Source organism: Salmo salar, chromosome 18 (assembly GCF_965601325.2).
Source record: "Salmo salar chromosome 18, fSalSal1, whole genome shotgun sequence".
In the NCBI taxonomy this organism is placed as follows: Eukaryota; Metazoa; Chordata; class Actinopteri; order Salmoniformes; family Salmonidae; genus Salmo; species Salmo salar.
This window is the reverse complement of record NC_138308.1, coordinates 94,246,161-94,270,613: the sequence shown is the minus strand read 5'-3', so window position 1 is coordinate 94,270,613 and position 24,453 is coordinate 94,246,161. Positions and strand designations below refer to the sequence as shown.

Sequence of the window (24,453 nt, the reverse complement as noted above, 5' to 3'; positions counted from 1 at the left end):
GTATGCCGTGGGCTCTCCAATCCTGTCCTGCAGCTGCCCAGTACTCTGTATGCCATGGGCTCTCCAATCCTGTTCCTGCAGCTACCCAGGGCTTCGTTTGGGAAACCAAGTGAAATTTGTTCGTGAACATTGATAGTAACATGTTTTCACAACAAAATATACTTCACTAAACTGTTGACAGCCCGTCTGAGCGCTCGAGACGGGAATAAAAGGGAGAAATGAGGAGATGGAAAAGCATTGTGGTGAGATATTCTGTATAGCTAAAGGTAATGTGTAACCCAATTAATTATGAAAATATTAAAGCTATTCAAAAGCTATTCAAAATTGCCCTGCACAATGAATGAACCAACTGCATTGCCTAGGGCTATACGTTCTCTCCCAGACTCGTGGATAGACATTTTGGAGCATAAGGTAACTAGTCCATCGATTATGCATGATGAAACAGTCCACACTCAAAGGCGATTACTCGAATTTGTTTAATTTTGGAGTATAGGCTAGACCAATTAAGACATCTAAAATCAGTTTTGTTTTATGTTTTTCTGCCATGCATAATATGCGATAGGCTACGTACTGTATAAAGGCACAGTCATCATTTTAATTGCGTTTTTTTTTCGGGCTTCTGCTCATATGCCTATGCATATGCATAAGCTCTAATATGCATATGTTGTTTTGAATGAATCATCACCTTAGAAAGCTGTTCATTTCATTGTGTTAGACTTTGAAACAACATCCACAATGACCATGTTTTCCTTTCAGGTTCAACCTGAACTTATTTCTTCAAATTGATCAATCACAGTGAGGTGAGTTTTAATAGTTTTAATAGCACATACTGTTTTGATAAGTGTTCTACGTGATTTTTCGATTTCATTTGTATTGATATCAGAGTGGTTAGAGAGCCCTGAGTACCAGGCCATTAGGACTTGATGGTAGTTAGAGCCCTGAGTACCAGGCCATTAGGACCTGATGGTAGTTAGAGCCCTGAGTACCAGGCCATTATGACCTGATGGTAGTTAGAGCCCTGAGTACCAGGCCATTAGGACCTAATGGTCATTAGAGCCCTGAGTACCAGGCCATTAGGACCTAATGGTCATTAGAGCCCTGAGTACCAGGCCATTAGGACCTAATGGTCATTAGAGCCCTGAGTACCAGGCCATTAGGACCTGATGGTTGTTAGAGCCCTGAGTACCAGGCCATTAGGACCTGATGGTAGTTAGAGCCCTGAGTACCAGGCCGTTAGGACCTGATGGTAGTTAGAGCCCTGAGTACCAGACCATTAGGACCTGATGGTAGTTAGAGCCCTGAGTACCAGGCCGTTAGGACCTGATGGTAGTTAGAGCCCTGAGTACCAGGCCGTTAGGACCTGATGGTAGTTAGAGCCCTGAGTACCAGGCCATTAGGACCTGATGGTAGTTAGAGCCCTGAGTACCAGGCCATTAGGACCTGATGGTTGTTAGAGCCCTGAGTACCAGACCATTAGGACCTGATGGTAGTTAGAGCCCTGAGTACCAGGCCATTAGGACCTGATGGTTGTTAGAGCCCTGAGTACCAGGCCATTAGGACCTGATGGTAGTTAGAGCCCTGAGTACCAGACCATTAGGACCTGATGGTCGTTAGAGCCCTGAGTACCAGGCCATTAGGACCTGATGGTAGTTAGAGCCCTGAGTACCAGGCCATTAGGACCTGATGGTAGTTAGAGCCCTGATTACCAGGCCGTTAGGACCTGATGGTAGTTAGAGCCCTGAGTACCAGACCATTAGGACCTGATGGTAGTTAGAGCCCTGAGTACCAGGCCATTAGAACCTGGCCATTAGGACCTGATGGTCGTTAGAGAGTTGGGTACTACCAACGCATGTCCTGAGTGCAAGAGGAGATTACCTAGACTCAACATTAACATGGAATTTTCCTGCGGTCATTACTTATGAGTGCCGGTGTGGTGATAATACGGTCACTGTGTGTGTGAAAAGACTGAAAAGACTGAAAAGATTTGTCATGGGTCCTCGGATCCTCAAAAAGTTCTACAGCTGCACCATCGAGAGCATCCTGACCGGTTGCATCACCGCCTGGTATGGCAACTGCTCGGCATCCGACCTCAAGGTACTAAAAGGGTAGAGCGTACTGCCCAGTACATCACTGGGGCCAAGCTTCCTGCCATCCAGGACTCATATAGTAGGCGGTGTCAGAGGAAGGACCTAAAGATTGTCAAAGACTCCAGTCACCCAAGTTATAGACTGGTTGCTCTTCTACCGCACGGCAAGTGATACCGGAGCGCCAAGTCTAGGACCAAAAGGCTCCTCAACAGCTTCTACCCCCAAGCCATAAGACTCCTGAACAATTAATCAAATCGCCACCGGACTATTTACATTGACACCCCCCCCCCCCCCCCCCATTTGTTTGGTACACTGCTGCTACTCGCTGTTTATTATCTATGCATAGTCACTTCACCCCTACCTACATGTACAGATTACCTCAACTAACCTGTACCCCCTTACTGTTTATTATCTATACATAGTCACTTCACCCCTACCTACATGTACAGATTACCTCAACTAGCCTATACCCCTTACTGTTTATTATCTATACATAGTCACTTCACCCCTACCTACATGTACAGATTACCTCAACTAGCCTATACCCCTTACTGTTTATTATCTATACATAGTCACTTCACCCCTACCTACATGTACAGATTACCTCAACTAGCCTGTACCCCCGCAAATTGACTCAGTACAGGTGCCCCCTTTATATAGCCTCGTTATTGTTATGATATTGTGTTACTTTTTTATAATTTTTTACTTTGGTTTATTTGGTAAATATTTTCTAAGGGACAGGGTCTATTTTCCTGAATTTCGTAACTGCATATTCTAGTTTCTGGGCAGGAGTAGTAACCAGATTAAATCGGGTACGTTTTTTTATCCGGACGTGAAAATACTGCCACCTATCCCAAAGAAGTTAACTGAATGTTTAATATTACGATAATTTATTCGAAATGTGCACCTTCCAATTTCACCGGATGTTGTCGGCTGGCATCCAGCTAGCAGGAGAGAGAGCCCCAGTAGAGCTCTAAGTTAGTTAGTGTATACATCTATATGTGTTTCTGAAGTCACAGTACATTATGTCCCCAATACAAACACCCCCAGTTCCCCTACTGTGCCCCCCTAGTAATGGTGTGTGTGTGTGTGTGTGTGTGTGTGTGTGTGTGTGTGTGTGTGTGTGTGTGTGTGTGTGTGTGTGTGTGTGTGTGTGTGTGTGTGTGTGTGTGTGTGTGTGTGTGTGTGTTGTGTGTGTGTGTGTGTGTGTGTGCGCGTGTTTGTTTGTTTGTGACTCTGGGGGGACGCCACAGCAGACAAACAACAAAGTTTGTTATTTTCTTCTGTGACTGGAGGCTACTGCTTCTCTCAGGAGATGGAGAGAGGAAGGAGGGAGGGAGGGAGAGAAGGAGGGAGGGAGGGAGGGAGGTAGGGGAGGGGAGGGAGGTAGGAAGAGAGGAAGGGGGGGAGTGAGGGAGGGAGGGTGAGAGGAAGGAAGGAAGGGAGGAAGGGAGGGCGAGAGGAAGTGAGGGTGGGAGTGAGTGTGAAGGAGGGAGGGAGAGTGGGAGGGGGGGAGAGGGGGAGGGAAGGGAGGAGGAAGGAAGGAATGGAGGGAAGGATGGAAGGAAAGACGGAAGGGAGGGAGAGAGAGAGGGAGAGAGGGGGGAGGAGGGAGGAAGAGCGAGGGAGGGAGGAAGAGGGAGGGAGTGAGAGAGAGAGGAAGGGAGGGGGGGGAAGAAGTTAACAAAAAATACTACAGTGTGCCATCACAGCAGCAAGATGTGTGACCTGTTGCCACAAGAAAAGGTCAACCAGTGAAGAACAAACACCATTGTAAATACATAAATACAACCCATATTTATGTTTATTTATTTTCCCTTTTGTACTTTAACCATTTGCACATCATTACAACACTGTATATATACAGATAATATGACATTTGAAATGTCTTTATTCTTTTGGAACTTGTGTGAGTGTAATGTTTACTGTTCATTTGTATTGTTTATTTAATTTCTGTTTATTATCTACTTCACTTGCTTTGGCAATATTAACATATGTTTCCCATGCCAATAAAGCCCTTATATTGAAATTGAAATATAATTGAAAGAGGAAGGAAGGGAGAGAGGAAGGGGGGAGTGAGGGAGGGTGAGAGGAAGGGAGGAAGGAAGGAAGGAAGGAAGGGAGGAAGGAAGGAAGGGAGAGAGGGATCACATGCAGTTTTACAGTTTTTTCCAACTGCTTACACACAAAATCTTTTCATGTCACACTATTTTTGAAAACTCTCACTCAAAGTGCAAAACTACACACCAAATATCCAAAACCATAAGCTATTTCTCAGCCTTTGACTCAGTTGTCAATTACATAAAACACTTTTTTCAAAACACTACACACAATTCTCTACCTAAAAACACAAAAATCTAACAGGAAGTGACTTGCTTTCCTTTTCCAAACACAACCAATCAAAATGCTACACTTATTCACCAGGTCACACACACACAATAGGACAGAGGGCAATTACCAATGTCCCTGGACAGCGTGGGGGTAATATAACTATGTGTGCTGCCATCACTCAAAACGGGGTCCTCCATCACAATGCCACACTGGGTCCGTACAACACCAGCCATAGGGTATGCTCACTTTTCTGGATGCAATTTACACAATGCTTGTCCCTGATCCAGATCAGGAGCCTGCTAGATTTGGGGTTTTATGGGACAATGTTAGTTTTCACCAGGCAATGGAGGACGCATAGAGGTTGCCTCTGTCCAAGGTTGGATACGCCATGCTAGGAGATACTTCCCTCGATGTTTGGCAAGAGAAAACGTATCTTGTGATGTGGACGAAGTATTGTGGCCAGACCCAGCCCGGAGAAGAGATGAAGCGTAGTTTAGCACTGGTGACTGCCCCCCCCCCCCCCCCTACCAATTCCTGGACTGCCCCCCCCCCCCCCCCAATTCCTGGACTGCCCCCCCCCCCCCCCCCCCCCCCCCCCCCCCCCCCCGGGACCCCACACACACAATTGTGTTCTTTACTGTATTCTAAAGAATATACTTTTGGTTTACATATGTTTATGGTTTTGTTGCATGCTACTGTATACAACGGTAATGTTTGGCCTAATAAATATTTTCTGTTTCTACATTGCATTGGTGTTTACAGTGTACTTGTTACCCCTCTCAGCAGATTACTTTCACTGTAGAACATTGTATTGAAATGTAGATATAAGCCTATGAAAGACCAACGAGCTTTAGATTTAGAACAGTGTTTACATGGTATATCCAAACATGTACTATTATGAAAGCAGTGTTTTGCCATTTGATGTAAATGCTTCATTCTGACATGTGTTTAATGGCATTTTGAATGCAGTGTTACATTTTGAAGGAGATGTGAGGCATTTTGCATTTTGTGTGTGCAGTTTTAGGAATTGTGTGTAGAGTTTTGAAAAAAGGAGAGACAGTTTTGAAAGCGTGTGTAAGCATTTGGAAAAAAACTGCAAGAGAGTTGAAGATTGTGTTGAGATCCACCATATTTAAAGGGAAATCTGGGATTGCGGCGTATTTAAAAAAAACACTTTTATATTAGTAAGTGAAGTGTGACCACTTTGCTGTTATTTGAATCACAGATTGTCCCTTTAACCATCAATATTCCCCAAATCTTCTCAAAATGGTTGATATAACACTCCTGGAGGTCTGCTTTCTCCCTACCTCTTCTTCTCTCGGGAGATACCGACAAAAGTGGGCGTTGTGTGTGTATGTGTGTAATGTTTGAGTGTGTGTGTGTGTGTGTATTTATGTTAATGAGTTTGAGTGCCTTCCCTGTAGCTCAGTTGGTAGAGCATGGTGTTTGCAACGCAAGGGTTGTGGGTTCGATTCCCACGGGCGGCCAGCACAGATTTTTTTTTTAATGAAATGTATGAAATTGTATGAAATCTATGCATTCACTACTGTAAGTTGCTCTGGATAAGAGCGTCTGCTAAATGACTCAAATGTAAAAAATGTTTGAGTCTGTGTTGCGTATTAGTTGTTTTCTTCCAGGAACTAATTCTCCTGAAAGCGGAAAGAAAGTGTAATAAGGGTGATACTGTAATAAGGGTGGTACTGTAATACGGGTGGTACTGTAATAACGGTGATACTGTAATAAGGGTGGTCCTGTAATAAGGGTGGTACTGTAATAAGGGTGGTCCTGTAATAAGGGTGGTCCTGTAATAAGGGTGGTAGGTGTAATAATGGTGGTACTGTAATAAGGGTGGTACTGTAATAACGGTGATACTGTAATACGGGTGGTACTGTAATAATTGGTGATACTGTAATATGGGTGGTACTGTAATAATGGTGGTACTGTAATACGGGTGGTACTGTAATAACGGTGGTACTAATACGGGTGGTACTGTAATAATTGGTGATACTGTAATATGGGTGGTACTGTAATAATGGTGGTACTGTAATACGGGTGGTACTGTAATAACGGTGGTACTAATACGGGTGGTACTGTAATAAGGGTGATACTGTAATAACGGTGATACTGTAATAATCATGATACTGTAATAACGGTGATACTGTAATAATCATGATACTGTAATAATGGTGGTACTGTAATAACGGTGGTACTGTAATACGGGTGATACTGTAATAAGGGTGATACTGTAAAAAGGGTGGTACTGTAATAAGGGTGATACTGTAATAATGGTAATACTGTAATAATTGTGGTACTGTAATACGGGTGCTACTGTAATAAGGGTGGTACTGTAATAAGGGTGGTACTCTAAGAAGGGTGATACTGTAATAAGGGTGATACTGTAATAATTGTGGTACTGTATATACGGGTGCTACTGTAATAAGGGTGGTACTGTAATAAGGGTGTTACTGTAATAAGGGTGGTACTGTAATAAGGGTGGTACTGTAATAAGGGTGATACTGTAATAATGGTAATACTGTAATAATTGTGGTACTGTAATAAGGGTGGTACTGGGAGTGGTTGTTTCTTTACTACTAAAGGGTTGAATGCACTGACTGTAAGGTGCTTTAGATAACAGTATTTGCTCAAATGTGAAATGTTTGTGAGTGTCTCCCTGTGTGAGTGTCTCCCTGTGTGAGTGTCTCCCTGTGTGAGTGTCTCCCTGTGTGAGTGTCTCCCTGTGTGAGTGTCTCCCTGTGTGAGTGTCTCCCTGTGAGTGTCTCCCTGTCAGTGTGTCCCTGTGTGAGTGTCCCTGTGTGGGGTTGTGTGTCTCCCTGTGTGAGTGTGTCTCCCTGTGTGAGTGTGTCTCCCTGTGTGTGTGTGTCTCCCTGTGTGTGTCCCTGTGTGAGTGTCTCCCTGTGTGTGTCCCTGTGTGTGTGTCCCTGTGTGGGGGTGTGTGTTACCTTGGTCCTGAATGGTTCGGGGAAGCCTCCATGCGGTATCCCAATGTGTCCTTGTAGAAACTCCACCACGGACAGAGGGAAGGACAGCTCATCAGCTCTTTCCTCCACCTGAACAACAACCACAATATCAACCACAATCACAACCACAATCACAATATCAACCACAATATCAACCACAACCACAATCACAACAACAATCACAATATCAACCACAACCACAATCACAACAACAACCACAACCACAATATCAACCACAATCACAATATCAACCACAATCACAATATCAACCACAACCACAATATCAACCACAATCACAACCACAATCACAATATCAACCACAATATCAACCACAACCACAATATCAACCACAATCACAATATCAACCACAATCACAATATCAACCACAATCACAATATCAACCACAACCACAATATCAACCACAATCACAATATCAACCACAATCACAATATCAACCACAATCACAATATCAACCACAACCACAATATCAACCACAACCACAATATCAACCACAATCACAATATCAACCACAATCACAATATCAACCACAACCACAATATCAACCACAACCACAATATCAACCACAATCACAATATCAACCACAATCACAATCACAACCACAATCACAATATCAACCACAATCACAACCACAATCACAATATCAACCACAATATCAACCACAACCACAATATCAACCACAATCACAATATCAACCACAACCACAATATCAACCACAATCACAACCACAATATCAACCACAATCACAATATCAACCACAACCTCAACCACAACCTTGTGGTTGACGTGGTAGAATGGTCCCGGCAACAATAAATAGACAGAAATATAATAGTGAATATTTCGACAGATAAATGTACATACCTCCTCTCTCGTCAGGTTGTTCTGGACCATGAACTGAGCTAGGTCTCCTACAATCTTAGAGCTGGGAGTCACCTAGAGAGAGACGGAGGGGGGAGAGAGGGATGGAGGGGGGAGAGAGAGATGGAGGGGGGAGAGAGAGATGGAGGGGGGAGAGAGAGATGGAGGGAGGAGAGAGAGATGGAGGGGGGAGAGAGAGATGGAGGGGGAGAGAGAGATGGAGGGGGGAGAGAGAGAGATGGAGGGGGGAGAGAGACAGAGGGGGGAGAGAGAGATGGAGGGGGGAGAAAGGGATGGAGGGGGGAGAGAGAGACAGAGGGGTGAGAGAGAGATGGAGGGGGGGAGAGAGAGAGATGGGGCAGAAAGATAGAGAGATGGGGGAGAAAGAGAGAGAGATGGGGGAGAGAGAGAGGAAGGGGGAGAGAGAGAGAGATGGGGAGAGAGAGATGGAGGGGGAGAGAGGGATGGAGGGGGAGAGAGGGATGGAGGGGGAGAGAGAGATGGAGGGGGGAGAGAGGGATGGAGGGGGGAGAGAGGGATGGAGGGAGAGAGAGAGAGATGGAGGGAGAGAGAGAGAGAGAGATAAAGAGAGAGAGATGGGGGAGAAAGAGAGAAAGATGGGGGAGAGAGAGAGGAAGGGGAGAGAGAGGGATGGAGGGGGAGAGAGAGATGGAGGGGGGAGAGAGAGATGGAGGGGAGAGAGAGAGATGGAGGGGAGAGAGAGAGATGGAGGGGGAGAGAGAGATGGAGGGGGGAGAGAGAGATGGAGGGGGGAGAGAGACATGGAGGGGGGAGAGAGACAGAGAGGGGGAGAGAGAGATGGAGGGGGGAGAAAGGGATGGAGGGGGGAGAGAGAGAGAGAGACAGAGGGGGTGAGAGAGAGATGGAAGGGGGGGAGAGAGAGAGATGGGGCAGAAAGAGAGAGAGATGGGGGGAGAAAGAGAGAGAGATGGGGGAGAGAGAGAGGAAGGGGGGAGAGAGAGAGAGATGGGGAGAGAGAGATGGAGGGGGAGAGAGGGATGGAGGGGGAGAGAGGGATGGAGGGGGGAGAGAGGGATGGAGGGGGAGAGAGAGATGGAGGGGGAGAGAGGGATGGAGGGGGAGAGAGAGATGGAGGGTGGAGAGAGGGGATGGAGGGGGAGAGAGGGTTGGAGGGGGGGAGAGAGAGATGGAGGGGGGAGAGAGAGATATGGAGGGAGAGAGAGAGAGAGAGATAAAGAGAGAGAGATGGGGTGAGAAAGAGAGAAAGATGGGGGAGAGAGAGAGGAAGGGGAGAGAGAGGGATGGAGTGGGAGAGGGATGGAGGGGGAGAGAGTGATGGAGGGGGGAGAGAGGGATGGTGGGGGAGAGAGTGATGGAGGGGGGAGAGAGAGATGGAGGGGGGAGAGAGAGAGATTGAGGGGGAGAGAGAGTGAGAGTTGGAGGGGGGGAGAGAGAGAGATGGAGGGGGAGAGAGAGAGAGAGAGAGAGAGAGAGAGAGAGATGGGGAGAGAAAGAGAGATGGAGGGGGGGAGAGAGAGGAAGGGGTGGAGAGAGAGATGGAGGGGGGGAGAGAGAGAGACGGAGGGGGAGAGAGAGACGGAGGGGGGAAGAGAGAGACGGAGGGAGGAGAGAGAGAGAGACGGAGGGGGGAGAGAGAGATGGAGGGGGGAGAGAGAGACGAGGGGGGAGAAAGAGAGAGATGGACGGGGAGATAGAGAGAGGGAAAAAGAGAGAGAGGAACAGAGTTAAAACAACAACTTATGAACTTAAAAAACGTGTTAATAAAACAATGAACTTGCGCACACACACACACACACAACACACACACACACACACACACACACACACACACACACACACACACACACACACACACACACACACACACACACACACACACACACACAGTCTCTCTGTCACTCTCCCTCTCTCTCTCCCCCCTCTCTCTCTCACTCTCTTTCTCTCCATCTCTTTCTCTCCCTCTCTCCCCTCTCTCTTTCCCTCCCGCTCTCTCCCTCTCTCTCCCTCTCTCTCCCTCTCTTTCTTTCCTTCCTTCATTATCTCTCTCTCTCTAATTTCACAGTAATCACAGCTGTCCCCAGTCCCCCTCTCTGTCCCTTCTCTCCTTTCTACATTTCTCTCCACCATGTCTTTCTCTCCATCCGTGTCTGTTATTTCACAGTAATCACAGCTGTCCCCCAGTCCCTTTCTCTGTTTCTCTTTCCCTCATTCTCTCTCTCTGTCACCTCAGTGCCACTGTGCCCTCCAGTCTAAACTATAGTGACTTATTGGACCCTAAACACTTCTTAATAGCTCTCTCTCTCTCTCTCTCTCTCTCTCTCTCTCTACACAAGGGAAACATATGTTTACATTGCCAAAGCAAGTGAAGTAGATAATAAATAATACATATTAACAGTAAATATTACACTCACACAAATTCCAAAAGAATAAAGACCTTTCAAATGCAATATTATGTCTATTTACAGTGTTCTAATGATGTGCAAATGGTTAAAGTACAAAAGGGAAAATAAATAAACATAAATATGGGTTGTATTTACAATGGTGTTTGTTCTTCACTGGTTGACCTTTTCTTGTGGCAACAGGTCACAAATCTTGCTGCTGTGATTAACGGCACACTTGCTGTACACAAACTTGCTGTTTGTGTACATGGATTTTATAATGTTTTTCCCCAAACACCACTTTCCATCACTTTCCATCAATTTGTATAGCAGACCCTCAAATTGAGTCAAAAGCTTTTTTGAAATCAATAAAGTTTTTGTTTGTTTGTTTGTTAATTAGGGTGTGCAGGGTGAATACGTGGTCTGTTGTATGGTAATTTGATAAAAAGCCTATTTTACAATTGCTCAGTATATTGTTTTCACTGAGGAAATGTATGAGTCTGTGTCACGATTCCCACCGACGGTGGCGCCCCCTCCTGCTCGGGTGGCGCTCGGCGGTCGTCGTCACCGGCCTATTAGCTGCCACCGATTCCCTTTGCTTTTCCCTTTTTTTTATTTTAGACACCTGTGGTCAATTAGCCATTAGAGGGGCTATTTAGTTTAGCTGGCCCGCTCCTTTTCGTGCGGGATTAATTGTTGTTTCCGACTGTCTTGTTCATGTTCGGCTTGGCATTGTCACACCTTATTTATTCCCCTGTGTTTGGGAACTTTGGTTTTGTTTCTCAAAGTGTTATTAAAAAACCACACTCCCTGTGCTCGTTGCTTCCTGCGCCTCATTCCTAAACCACGACTACCAACGCCGTTACAGTCTGCTGTTAATGATAATGCAGAGGATTTTCCCAAGGTTGCTGTTGATGCATATCCCACCGTAGTTATTTGGGTCAAATGAGTCTCCACTTTTGTGGATTGGGGTGATCAGTCCTTGGTTCTAAATATTGGGGAAGATGCCAGAGCTGAGGATGAGGATACCATCAACACAACAGGCCTTTTTGGGTTGGAGGGTTTTGTATTTTGTCCTGTAGTTCATTCAATGTATTTAGAGAATCCAGTGGGTTGTGGTCTTTAATAGTTGATTCTAAGATTTGTAATTGATCCTGTATATGTTTTTGCTGGTTGTTCTTTGTTATTGAGCCAAAAAGATTGGAGAAGTGGTTTATCCATACATCTCCGTTTTGGGTAGATAACTCTTAGTGTTATGGTTTGTTTAGTGTTTTCTAATCTTCTATGAATTCTTCATTTTCATTGAGCTGATTTCTGACGTGCTGTTCCTTCTTTCTCCGTAGTGTATTTCTGTATTGTTTTAGTGATTCACCATTGTGAAGGTGTAGACTCAGGTTGTCTGGGTCTCTATGTCTTTGATTGGATAGGTTTCTCAATTTCTTTCTTAGGGTTTTTTCATTCTTCATCAAACCATTTGTCATCTCTCTCTCTTTTTCTGCTTTCTTGTGTTCTATTATAGCTCTTCATAGCCAATGGGGAGGCCAGCTGTCTGGATCCTGTCTCTTCTCTCTCTAGCTTTCCCATTATGAGAGTGTAGGTCTTGGCAGGTTAAACACAGAGAGAGACGAGGTGTGTGTCCTGAATGGCATCCTAATTCCTATAGAGTGCACTGTGTACTGTTAACCAGAGCCCTATTCAAGGGTAAAGTATAGGGAATAGGGTGCCATTTGGGAGGGTCCCCAGGTACTCTTAGGGTACTGTCTATTCTGTCACTGCTGATAGAGAGAGAGAGAGAGAGTGAGTTAGGGAGAGAGAGGAGGGAGAGTGGATTTTAGCATTAATCTGTGATCGTTTTGACTCAGGGAGATGGGAGCATTCATTGAGGATGTGTTTGTGTTGTCAGAGAAGAGAGGAAATGAGAGAGGGAAGGGGAAAGGGGGAGGGGAAGATGGAGGAGAGGGGGAGAAAGGAGAGGAGAGGAGAGGAGAGGAGAGGAGAGGAGAGGAGGGGGGGGGAGTGGAGAGGAGAGGGGAGAGAAAGAAGAGGAGAGAGACAGGAGAGGAGAGGAAAGAATGAGAGGGAGGAGAAAGGAGGGGAGGAGGGGAGGTATGATGAGAGAAACTTTATGTCCAAAAATGAAAAGGTTATCCATGCTTTTGTCACTTCTAGATTAGACTACTGCAATGCTCTACTTTCCGGCTACCCGGATAAATCACTAAATAAACTTCAGTTAGTGCTAAACACGGCTGCTAGAATCCTGACTAGAACCAAAACATGTGATCATATTACTCCAGGGCTAGCCTCCCTACACTGGCTTCCTGTTAACCTGTTGGGTCTAGGGGGCAGCATTTGCACGTCTGGATAAAAAAAATGTACCCGATTTAATCTGGTTACTAATCCTACCCAGTAACTAGAATATGCATATACTTATTATATATGGATAGAAAACACTCTAAAGTTTCCAAAACTGTTTGAATGGTGTCTGTGAGTATAACAGAACTCATTTGGCAGGCAAAACCCTGAGACATTTTCTGACAGGAAGTGGATACCTGATGTGTTGTATTGACTTTAAACCTCTCCCATTGAAAAACACAGGGGTTTAGGAATATTTTGGCACTTCCTATTGCTTCCACTAGATGTCACCAGCCTTTACAAAGTGTTTTGAGTCTTCTGGAGGGAGATCTGACCGAACAAGAGCCATGGAACGGTGATGTCCCATTAGACACCTGGCGCGCTACTTCATGTTGGGTACCCTCGTTCCAATACGTTATAAAAGGCTATGCATTCGTCCACCTTGAATATTATTCATGTTCTGGTTAAAAAAGGCCCTAATGATTTATGCTATACAACGTTTGACATGTTTGAACGAACGGAAATATATTTTTTCCCCTCGTTCATGACGAGAAGTCCGGCTGGCTTACATCATGTGCTAACGAGACGGAGATTTTTGGACATAAATGATGAGCTTTTTTGAACAAAACTACATTCGTTATGGACCTGTGATACCTGGAAGTGACATCTGATGAAGAGAATCAAAGGTAATGGATTATTTACATAGTATTTTCGATTTTAGATCTCCCCAACATGACGTCTAGTCTGTATCGCAACGCGTATTTTTCTGGGCACAGTGCTCAGATTATTGCAAAGTGTGATTTCCCAGTAAGGTTATTTTTAAATCTGGCAAGTTGATTGCGTTCAAAAGATGTAAATCTATAATTCTTTAAATGACAATATAATATTTTACCAATGTTTTCTAATTTTAATTATTTAATTTGTGACGCTGACTTGACTGCCGGTTATTGGAGGGAAACGATTTCCTCAACATCAATGCCATAGTAAAACGCTGTTTTTGTATATAAATATGAACTTGATAGAACTAAAAATGCATGCATTGTCTAACATAATGTCCTAGGAGTGTCATCTGATGGAGATTGTAAAAGGTTAGTGAATCATTTTAGCTGGTTTTATGGTTTTGGTGACCCTGTCTTTGACTTGACAAAACATTACACACAACTCTTGTAAATGTACTGTCCTAACATACTCTAAATTTATGCTTTCGCCGTAAAACCTTTTTGAAATCGTAAAACGTGGTTAGATTAAGGAGATGTTTATCTTTCAAATGGTGTAACATAGTTGTATTTTTGAAAAATTTGAATTTTGACATTTATTTGGATTCAAATTTGCCGCTCTTGAAATGCACCTGCTGTTGATGGAGTGCACCACAGGTGGCACGCTAGCGTCCCACCTAGCCCCAAGAGGTTAAGGCTAAGGCCTTTAAGTCTTTATTGAAGACTCATTTCTTCAGTAGGTCCTATGATTGAGTGTAGTCTGGCCAAGGGATGTGAAGGTGAACGGAAATGCACTGGAGCAACGAACCGCCCTTGCTGTCTCTGCCTGGCCGGTTCCCCTCTCTCCTCTGGGATTCTCTGCCTCTGAACCTATTACAGGGGCTGAGTCACTGGCTTATTGGTGCTCTTCCATGTCGTCCCAAGGAGGGGTGCATCACTTGAGTGGGTTGAGTCACTGACGTGATCTTCCTGTCCGGGTTGGCGCCCCCTCAGATTCGTGCCATGGGGGAGATCTTCGTGGACTATACTCAGCCTTGTCTCAGGATGGTAAGTTGGTGGTCTGTTGATATGCTTCTAGTGGTGTGGGGGCTGTGCTTTGGCAAAGTGGGTGGGGTTATATCCTGCCTGGTTGGCCCTGTCCGGGGGTATCGTCGGATGGGGCCACAGGGTCTCCCTACCCCTCCTGTCTCAGCCTCCAGTATTTATGCTGCCATAGTTTTTGTGTCAGGGGGCTAGGGTCAGTCTGTTATAAATCTGGAGTATTTCTCCTGTCTTATCCGGTGTCCTGTGTGAATTTAAGTATGCTCCCTCTAATTCTCTCTCTCTCCCTCCCCTCCCGGAGGACTTGAGCCCTTGGACCTTGCCTCAGGACTACCTGGCCTGATGACTCCTTGCTGTCCCCAGTCCACCTGGTTGTGCTGCTGCTCCAGTTTCAACTGTTCTGCCTGTGGCTATGGAACCCTGACCTGTTCACCGGATGTGCTACCTTTTCTCGAACCAGTCACGATGAGAGGGAGGAGAGAAGTCACGATGAGAGGGAGGAGAGAAGTCACGATGAGAGGGAGGAGAGAAGGCACGATGAGAGGGAGGAGAGAAGGCATGATGAGAGGGAGGAGAGAAGGCACGATGAGAGGGAGGAGAGAAGGCACGATGAGAGGGAGGAGAGAAGGCATGATGAGAGGGAGGAGCGAAGGCATGATGAGAGGGAGGAGAGAAGTCACGATGAGAGGGAGGAGAGAAGTCACGATGAGAGGGAGGAGAGAAGGCATGATGAGATGGAGGAGAAGAGTCATGATGAGAGAAGTCACGATGAGAGAAGGCATGATGAGAGGGAGGAGAGAAGTCACGATGAGAGAGAGGAGAGAAGGCATGATGAGAGGGAGGAGAGAAGGCATGATGAGCGGGAGGAGAGAAGGCATGATGAGCGGGAGGAGAGAAGGCATGATGAGCGGGAGGAGAGAAGGCATGATGAGCGGGAGGAGAGAAGGCATGATGAGCGGGAGGAGAGAAGTCACGATGAGAGGGAGGAGAAAAAGGCATAATGAGAGGGAGGAGAGAAGGAGACCAGTATATCTTAAATATCAGATGCAGAAAGTGGTAAAGATTTTAAACAAATTGAAACAAAGAGAGACTAAGACCCCAGACAAACTACAGAGACAAACACTGTCAATGCAAGGACATTATCACCCACACAGTTATCACCCTGGTAAACTCCACAGAAGTAGTGCAGTCAATGGAGAATATGGTGCCATTTTCAGACAGCGTCAGCTTGGAGTTTCCCCCAGTGTCACACCTACAATAAAAACTACTAGAGCACGTCTTATATGTTATATTCAGGCTAACCACACGGCAAGCGGTACCGGAGCGACAAGTCTAGGACCAAGTCTAGTTAACAACCTTCTCACCCCTTCTCCCTCTCCCTCTAGAACCTCCTCACCCCTTCTCCCTCTATGACCTCCTCACCCCTTCTCCCTCTCCCTCTAGGACCTCCTCACCCCTTCTCCCTCTCCCTCTAGGACCTCCTCACCCCTTCTCCCTCTCCCTCTAGGACCTCCTCACCCCTTCTCCCTCTCCCTCTAGGACCTCCTCACCCCTTCTCCCTCTAGGACCTCCTCACCCCTTCTCCCTCTCCCTCTAGGACCTCCTCACCCCCTCTCCCTCTAGGACCAAGTCTAGATAACAACCTCCTCACCCCTTCTCCCTCTAGGACCTCCTCACCCCTTCTCCCTCTCCCTCTATGACCTCCTCACCCCTTCTCCCTCTCCCTCTAGGACCTCCTCACCCCTTCTCCCTCTCCCTCTAGAACCTCCTCACCCCTTCTCCCTCTTCCTCTAGGACCTCCTCACCCCTTCTCCCTCTCCCTCTAGGACCTCCTCACCCCTTCCCCCTCTCCCTCTAGGACCTCCTCACCCCTTCTCCCTCTCCCTCTAGGACCTCCTCACCCCTTCTCTCTCTCCCTCTAGGACCTCCTCACCCCTTCTCCCTCTCCCTCTAGGACCAAGTCTAGTTAACAACCTCCTCACCCCTTCTCCCTCTCCCTCTAGAACCTCCTCACCCCTTCTCCCTCTCCCTCTAGGACCTCCTCACCCCTTCTCCCTCTAGGACCTCCTCACCCCTTCTCCCTCTCCCTCTAGGACCTCCTCACCCCTTCTCCCTCTCCCTCTAGAACCTCCTCACCCCTTCTCCCTCTCCCTCTAGAACCTCCTCACCCCTTCTCCCTCACCCTCTAGGACCTCCTCACCCCTTCTCCCTCTCCCTCTAGGACCTCCTCACCCCTTCTCCCTCTCCCTCTAGGACCTCCTCACCCCTTCTCCCTCTAGGACCTCCTCACCCCTTCTCCCTCTCCCTCTAGAACCTCCTCACCCCTTCTCCCTCTCCCTCTAGGACCTCCTCACCCCTTCTCCCTCTCCCTCTAGGACCTCCTCACCCCTTCTCCCTCTCCCTCTCTCCCTGCATCTCTCCTTACCTTGATCAGATCCCCCAGTAGTTTGTTAGCCTCTGAGTAGGACTTCTTGACTTGTTTAAACTTGTTGCCCAGCCCCATGCTGTGGGCCTGGAAGTGAAGGTTGGTGTACTGACCGCCTGGAATCTCATTCTCATACACATCAGCGTTACCTGGAGACAGAGAGAGAGAGAGAGAGACAGGAGTGTGTGTGTGTCTGTGTGTTGCTGTATTTTTCCGGTTTGGAGCGAGCAGTCGCACAGTCGCACTACTCTTCGCTCCACAGGTAATATTACACTTCACTACATTACAACGGCTTGATTTGTTTGATCTGAGCAATTCTTCTTAGCTGGCTACATAGCCGTCTTTGTATCAAAGATAATTGTGTAGTTTTAGAGTAATTTAGTAATTATCGAGGCTAGCTATCTTCGTCCTCCTAACGTAGTCAACACTCCTAGCTGCTAGCTAGCTAGTCATCACTGCTAGCTAGCCAACTTCTACCGACTAGCAGCACTGTAGAAACTATTACATTACTACGTAACGACTTGATTAGTGTGGTGTTAGTGTTAGTTAGCCAGCTACATAGTTGTCTTTGCTGTCTCTGTATCTAAGATAGTTGTGTAGTTTGAGTAATTATCGAGGTGAGCTAGCCAGCCGCGACGCGGCGCCAGACTTAGTCAACACACCTAGTCATCATTAACCCACTGCTAGCTAGCCAACCGTTACCGACTAGCAGCGCTGTAGATACTAATACTTTACAATGGAACGATTTGACTAGTGTAGTGTTAGCTAGCTAGCTACTTAGTTGTCTTTGTCATAGCTTGATAATTGTGTAGTTTAGTAATTACCTAGGTTAGCTAGCCAGCCATCGAGGTCAGCTAGCCAGCTATTTCCGTCCCCCGCGACGCCATTTTTCCTAACCCAGCCAACTATTACCGACGAGCAGCATTGTAGAAACTAAATACATACAAGGAACGTCTTGATTAGTGTTATGTTAGCTAGCTAGCTACAAAGTTGCTTTGTATCATGACAAGGTGTAGTACTGAAACTATCGAGGTTACCTAGCCAGCTACACGTTCAAAGTCAACAACGCAGCCACTGCTAGCTAGCCTACTCCACCAGCCAGCAGTACTGCATCATTTTAGTCAATAAGATTTTTGCAACGTAAGCTTAACTTTCTGAACATTCGAGACGTGTAGTCCACTTGTCAGTCAAATCTCCTTTGCATTAGCGTAGCCTCTTCTGTAGCTTGTCTACTATGTGTCTGTCTATCCCTGTTCTCTCCCCTCTGCACAGGCCATACAAACGCTCCACACCGCGTGGCCGCTGCCACTCTAACCTGGTGGTCCCAGCGCGCACGACCCACGTGGAGTTCCAGGTCTCCGGCAGCCTCTGGAACTGCCGGTCTGCGGCCAACAAGGCTGAGTTCATCTCAGCCTATGCTACCCTCCAGTCCCTAGACTTCCTGGCGCTGACGGAAACATGGATTACCACAGATAACACTGCTACTCCTACTGCTCTCTCCTCGTCTGACTACGTGTTCTCGCATACCCCTAGAGCATCGAGCCAGCGGGGTGGTGGCACTGGAATCCTCATCTCTCCCAAGTGGACATTCTCTCTTTCTCCCCTGACCCATCTGTCTATCTCCTCATTTGAATTCCATGCTGTCACAGTTACCAGCCCTTTCAAGCTTAACATCCTTATCATTTATCGCCCTCCAGGTTCCCTTGGAGAGTTCATCAATGAGCTTGACGCCTTGATAAGTTCCTTTCCTGAGGATGGCTCACCTCTCACAGTTCTGGGTGACTTTAACCTCCCCACGTCTACCTTCGACTCATTCCTCTCTGCCTCCTTCTTTCCACTCCTCTCCTCTTTCGACCTCACCCTCTCACCTTCCCCCCCTACTCACAAGGCAGGCAATACCCTTGACCTCATCTTTACTAGATGCTGTTCTTCCACTAATCTCATTGCAACTCCCCTCCAAGTCTCCGACCACTACCTTGTATCCTTTTCCCTCTCGCTCTCATCCAACACTTCTCACTCTGCCCCTACTCGGATGGTATTGCGCCGTCCCAACCTTCGCTCTCTCTCTCCCGCTACTCTCTCCTCTTCCATCCTATCATCTCTTCCCTCTGCTCAAACCTTCTCCAACCTATCTCCTGATTCTGCCTCCTCAACCCTCCTCTCCTCCCTCTCTGCATCCTTTGATTTCCTCTGTCCCCTATCCCCCAGGCCGGCTCGGTCCTCCCCTCCTGCTCCGTGGCTCGACGACTCACTGCGAGCTCACAGAACAGGGCTCCGGGCAGCCGAGCGGAAATGGAGGAAAACTCGCCTCCCTGCGGACCTGGCATCCTTTCACTCCCTCCTCTCTACATTTTCCTCTTCTGTCTCTGCTGCTAAAGCCACTTTCTACCACTCTAAACTCCAAGCATCTGCCTCTAACCCTAGGAAGCTCTTTGCTACCTTCTCCTCCCTCCTGAATCCTCCTCCCCCTCCCCCTTCCTCCCTCTCTGCGGAAGACTTCGTCAACCATTTTGAAAAGAAGGTTGACGACATCCGATCCTCATTTTCTAAGTCAAATGACACCGCTGGTCCTGCTCACACTGCCCTACCCTGTGCTTTGACCTCTTTCTCCCCTCTCTCTCCAGATGAAATCTCGCGTTTTGTGACGGCCGGCCGCCCAACAACCTGCCCACTTGACCCTATCCCCTCCTCTCTTCTCCAGACCATTTCCGGAGACCTTCTCCCCTACCTCACCTCGCTCATCAACTCATCCTTGACCGCTGGCTACGTCCCTTCCGTCTTCAAGAGAGCGAGAGTTGCACCCCTTCTGAAAAAACCTACACTCGATCCCTCCGATGTCAACAACTACAGACCAGTATCCCTTCTTTCCAAAACTCTTGAACGTGCCGTCCTTGGCCAGCTCTCTTGCTATCTCTCTCAGAATGACCTTCTTGATCCTAATCAGTCAGGTTTCAAGACTGGGCATTCAACTGAGACTGCTCTTCTCTGTGTCACGGAGGCTCTCCGCACTGCTAAAGCTAACTCTCTCTCCTCTGCTCTCATCCTTCTAGACCTATCTGCTGCCTTTGATACCGTGAACCATCAGATCCTCCTCTCCACCCTCTCCGAGCTGGGCATCTCCGGCGCGGCCCATGCTTGGATTGCGTCCTACCTGACAGGTCGCTCCTACCAGGTGGCGTGGCGAGAATCTGTCTCCGCACCATGTGCTCTCACCACTGGTGTCCCCCAGGGCTCTGTTCTAGGCCCACTCCTATTCTCGCTATACACCAAGTCACTTGGCTCTGTCATATCCTCACATGGTCTCTCATATCATTGCTATGCAGATGACACACAATTAATCTTCTCCTTTCCCCCTTCTGACAACCAGATGGCAAATCGCATCTCTGCATGTCTGGCAGACATATCAGTGTGGATGACGGATCACCACCTCAAGCTGAACCTCGGCAAGACGGAGCTGCTCTTCCTCCCGGGGAAGGACTGCCCGTTCCATGATCTCGCCATCACGGTTGACAACTCCCTTGTGTCCTCCTCCCAGAGTGCTAAGAGCCTCGGCGTGACCCTGGACAACACCCTGTCGTTCTCCACTAACATCAAGGCGGTGACCCGATCCTGTAGGTTCATGCTCTACAACATTCGCAGAGTACGACCCTGCCTCACACAGGAAGCGGCGCAGGTCCTAATCCAGGCACTTGTCATCTCCCGTCTGGATTACTGCAACTCGTTGTTGGCTGGGCTCCCTGCCTGTGCCATTAAACCCCTCCAACTCATCCAGAACGCCGCAGCCCGTCTGGTGTTCAACCTTCCCAAGTTCTCTCACGTCACCCCGCTCCTCCGCTCTCTCCACTGGCTTCCAGTCGAAGCTCGCATCCGCTACAAGACCATGGTGCTTGCCTACGGAGCTGTGAGCGGAACGGCACCTCCATACCTTCAGGCTCTGATCAGGCCCTACACACAAACAAGGGCACTGCGTTCATCCACCTCTGGCCTGCTCGCCCCCCTACCTCTGAGGAAGCACAGTTCCCGCTCAGCCCAGTCAAAACTGTTCGCTGCTCTGGCACCCCAATGGTGGAACAAGCTCCCTCACGACGCCAGGACAGCGGAGTCAATCACCACCTTCCGGAGACACCTGAAACCCCACCTCTTTAAGGAATACCTAGGATAGGATAAAGTAATCCTTCTACCCCCCCCCCCCCCCCCCACCTTAAAAGATTTAGATGCACTATTGTAAAGTGGTTGTTCCACTGGATATTATAAGGTGAATGCACCAATTTGTAAGTCGCTCTGGATAAGAGCGTCTGCTAAATGACGTAAATGTAAATGTAAATGTGTGTGTGTGTGCGTGTGAAATTTGATTGTTTTATTCAAATAAAGTATTTAAATGTGTGTGTGTGTTGCTGTGTGTGTGTGTGTGTGTGTGTGTGTGTGAAATTTGATTGTTTTATTCAAATAAAGTATTTAAATGGGTGTGTGTGTGTGCTGCTGTATGTGTGTGTGTGTGTGTGCGTGCGTGTGTGCGCGTGTGTGCGTGTGTGCGTGTGTGCGTGTGTGCGTGTGCGCGTGTGCGCGTGTGCGCGTGCGCGTGTGCGCGTGTGCGTGTGTGCGTGTGTGTGCGTGTGTGCGTGTGTGTGTGTGTGCGTATGTGTGTGTGTGTGTGCGCGTGTGCGTATGCGTGTGCGTGTGTGTGTGTGTGTGTGTGTGTGTGTGTGTGTTACCTGACTTCATGGTAGCAGTGCAGTCAAAGGGAGCATACAGTCCTCTAGTCACCTCCCAGTACTCACTATAATCAAATACCTTCTCTAAGGCAATACCTGGGAGAGGGAGGGAGGGAGGGGGAGGGAGAGAGGGGGGAGAGGGGGAGGGAGGGAGGGAGGGGGGGGAGGGGGAGGGGGAGGGGGGAGGGGGGGGAGGGAGGGAGGGAGGGAGAGGGGGAGGGAGAGAGGGAGAGAGGGAGGGGGGAGGGAGGGAGGGAGGGGGAGGGAGAGAGGGAGGAGGGAGGGAGGGGGGATGGAGGAAGGGAGGGGGGAGGGAGGGAGGGAGGAGGGACGGAGAAAGGGAGGGATGGGGAGGGAGAGAGGGAGGAGGGAGGGAGGGAGGGAGGGAGGGAGGGAGGGAGAGAGTGAGGAGGGAGGGAGGGAGGGGGAGGGAGAGAGGGAGGAGGGAGGGAGGGAGGGAGGGGGAGGGAGAGAGGGAGAGAGGGAGGAGGGAGGGAGGGAGGGAGGAGGGAGGGAGGGGGGAGGGAGGGAGAAAGGGGGCGGGAGAGAGGGAGGAGGGAGGGAGGGGGAGGGAGGGGGGAGGCAGAGAGGGAGGAGGGAGAAAGGGAGGGAGGGAGGGGAAGGGAGAGAGGGAGGAGGGAGGGGGGAGGGAGGGAGAAAGGGAGGAGGGAGGGGGGGAGGAGGGAGGGGGGATGGAGGGAGGGGGGGATGGGGGGGAGAAAGAGAGAGAGGGGAGGGAGAGAGGGAGGGAGGGAGGGAGGGAGGGAGGGGGGAGGGAGGGAGAAAGAGGGAGGGGTAGGGAGAGGGGTGAGGGAGGGGGAGGGAGGAGGGAGGGTGAGAGAGAGAGATAGGGAGAGAGAGAGCGAGAGAGAGAGAGAGAGAGAAGTAGGGACAGGGAAGGTAAATAGACATAACAACAAAAAACTCCACGAGAATATCTGTCAAGCCATGAATCTTCAATCAGTCATTACTCCAAGATGCTACAGTTAGACCCTGCTGCTACTGTCCAGACAGAGAGATGATTGGTCAATAGGTCTTACTGCTACTGTGCAGACAGAGAGATGATTGGTCAACAGAAATATAGACAAAAAGAAAGACTATATAATGTTCATACTGAAACTCTCCAAGGCATGTCAGTCAGGCATCAGCCAGTCAGTTACGCAGGCAGTCAGTCAGGCATCGGTCAGTCAGTCAGGCAGACAGTCAGTCAGGCAGACAGTCAGCCAGTCAGTCAGCCAGACAGACAGTCAGTTAGGCAGGCATCGGTCAGTCAGTCAGGCAGACAGTCAGTCAGGCAGACAGTCAGCCAGTCAGTCAGGCATCAGCCAGTCAGTTACGCAGGCAGTGGGATACTATCAATCAATATGCATCTCTATCTTTGAACAGTGCTGATATTGATACTGTCATTAACGTCTGAAGAAACACACAATGAGACAGACTTCAACATAATTGATGACAAGACGGAGACAGAGGAGGAGACAGAGGAGGAGACAGAGGAGGAGACAGAGGAAGAGACAGAGGAGGAGACAGAGGAGGAGACAGAGGAGGAGACAGAGGAGGAGACAGAGGAAGAGACAGAGGAGACAGAGGAGGAGACAGAGGAGGAGACAGAGGAAGAGACAGAGGAGGAGACAGAGGAGGAGACAGAGGAAGAGACAGAGGAGGAGACAGAGGAGGAGACAGAGGAAGAGACAGAGGAGACAGAGGAGGAGACAGAGGAGGAGACAGAGGAGGAGACAGAGGAGGAGACAGAGGAGGAGACAGAGGGGGAGACAGAGGAAGAGACAGAGGGGGAGACAGAGGTGGGACAGAAGAGGAGACAGAGGAGGAGACAGAGGAAGAGACAGGAGGAGACAGAGGAGGAGACAGAGGAGGAGACAGAGGAGACAGAGGAGGAGACAGAGGAGGAGACAGAGGAGACAGAGGAGGAGACAGAGGAAGAGACAGGAGGAGACAGAGGAGGAGACAGAGGAGGAGACAGAGGAGACAGAGGAGGAGACAGAGGAGACAGAGGAGGAGACAGAGGAGGAGACAGAGGAGACAGAGGAGGAGACAGAGGAGGAGACAGAGGAGGAGACAGAGGAGGAGACAGAGGAGGAGACAGGAGGAGACAGAGGAGGAGACAGGAGGAGACAGGAGGAGACAGAGGAGGAGACAGAGGAAGAGACAGGAGGAGACAGAGGAGGAGACAGAGGAGGAGACAGGAGGAGACAGAGGAGGAGACAGGAGGAGACAGAGGAGGAGACAGAGGAGACAGGAGGAGACAGAGGAGGAGACAGAGGAAGAGACAGGAGGAGACAGAGGAGGAGACAGAGGAGACAGAGGAGGAGACAGAGGAGACAGAGGAGGAGACAGAGGAGGAGACAGGAGGAGACAGAGGAAGAGACAGGAGGAGGAGACAGAGGAGGAGACAGAGGAGGAGACAGAGGAGGAGACAGAGGAGGAGACAGAGGAGACAGAGGAGGAGACAGAGGAGGAGACAGAGGAGACAGAGGAGGAGACAGAGGAGACAGAGGAGGAGACAGAGGAAGAGACAGAGGAGGAGACAGAGGAG

General features: G+C 48.6%; 1 protein-coding gene across 3 annotated transcripts in view; it reads right to left on the bottom strand.

Moving 5' to 3' along the window:
• LOC106592454 (pyruvate carboxylase, mitochondrial) overlaps window positions 1–24,453 on the bottom strand; it is a 498,777-nt gene that overhangs the window by 13,635 nt on the left and 460,689 nt on the right. For 2 of the 3 annotated variants that reach the window (XM_082965339.1, XM_082965338.1), the window contains exons 22-25: window positions 21,900–21,995; window positions 17,188–17,336; window positions 8,276–8,347; window positions 7,046–7,486 (exon numbers count right to left, since the gene is read on the bottom strand). In XM_082965339.1, the coding sequence (XP_082821465.1) occupies window positions 7,061–7,486; window positions 8,276–8,347; window positions 17,188–17,336; window positions 21,900–21,995 (743 nt within the window). In that variant the 3' untranslated portion in view covers window positions 7,046–7,060. Of the gene's footprint in view, window positions 1–7,045; window positions 7,487–8,275; window positions 8,348–17,187; window positions 17,337–21,899; window positions 21,996–24,453 lie in introns of those variants that run through there. The other variant, XM_082965340.1, reaches the window with a different exon arrangement.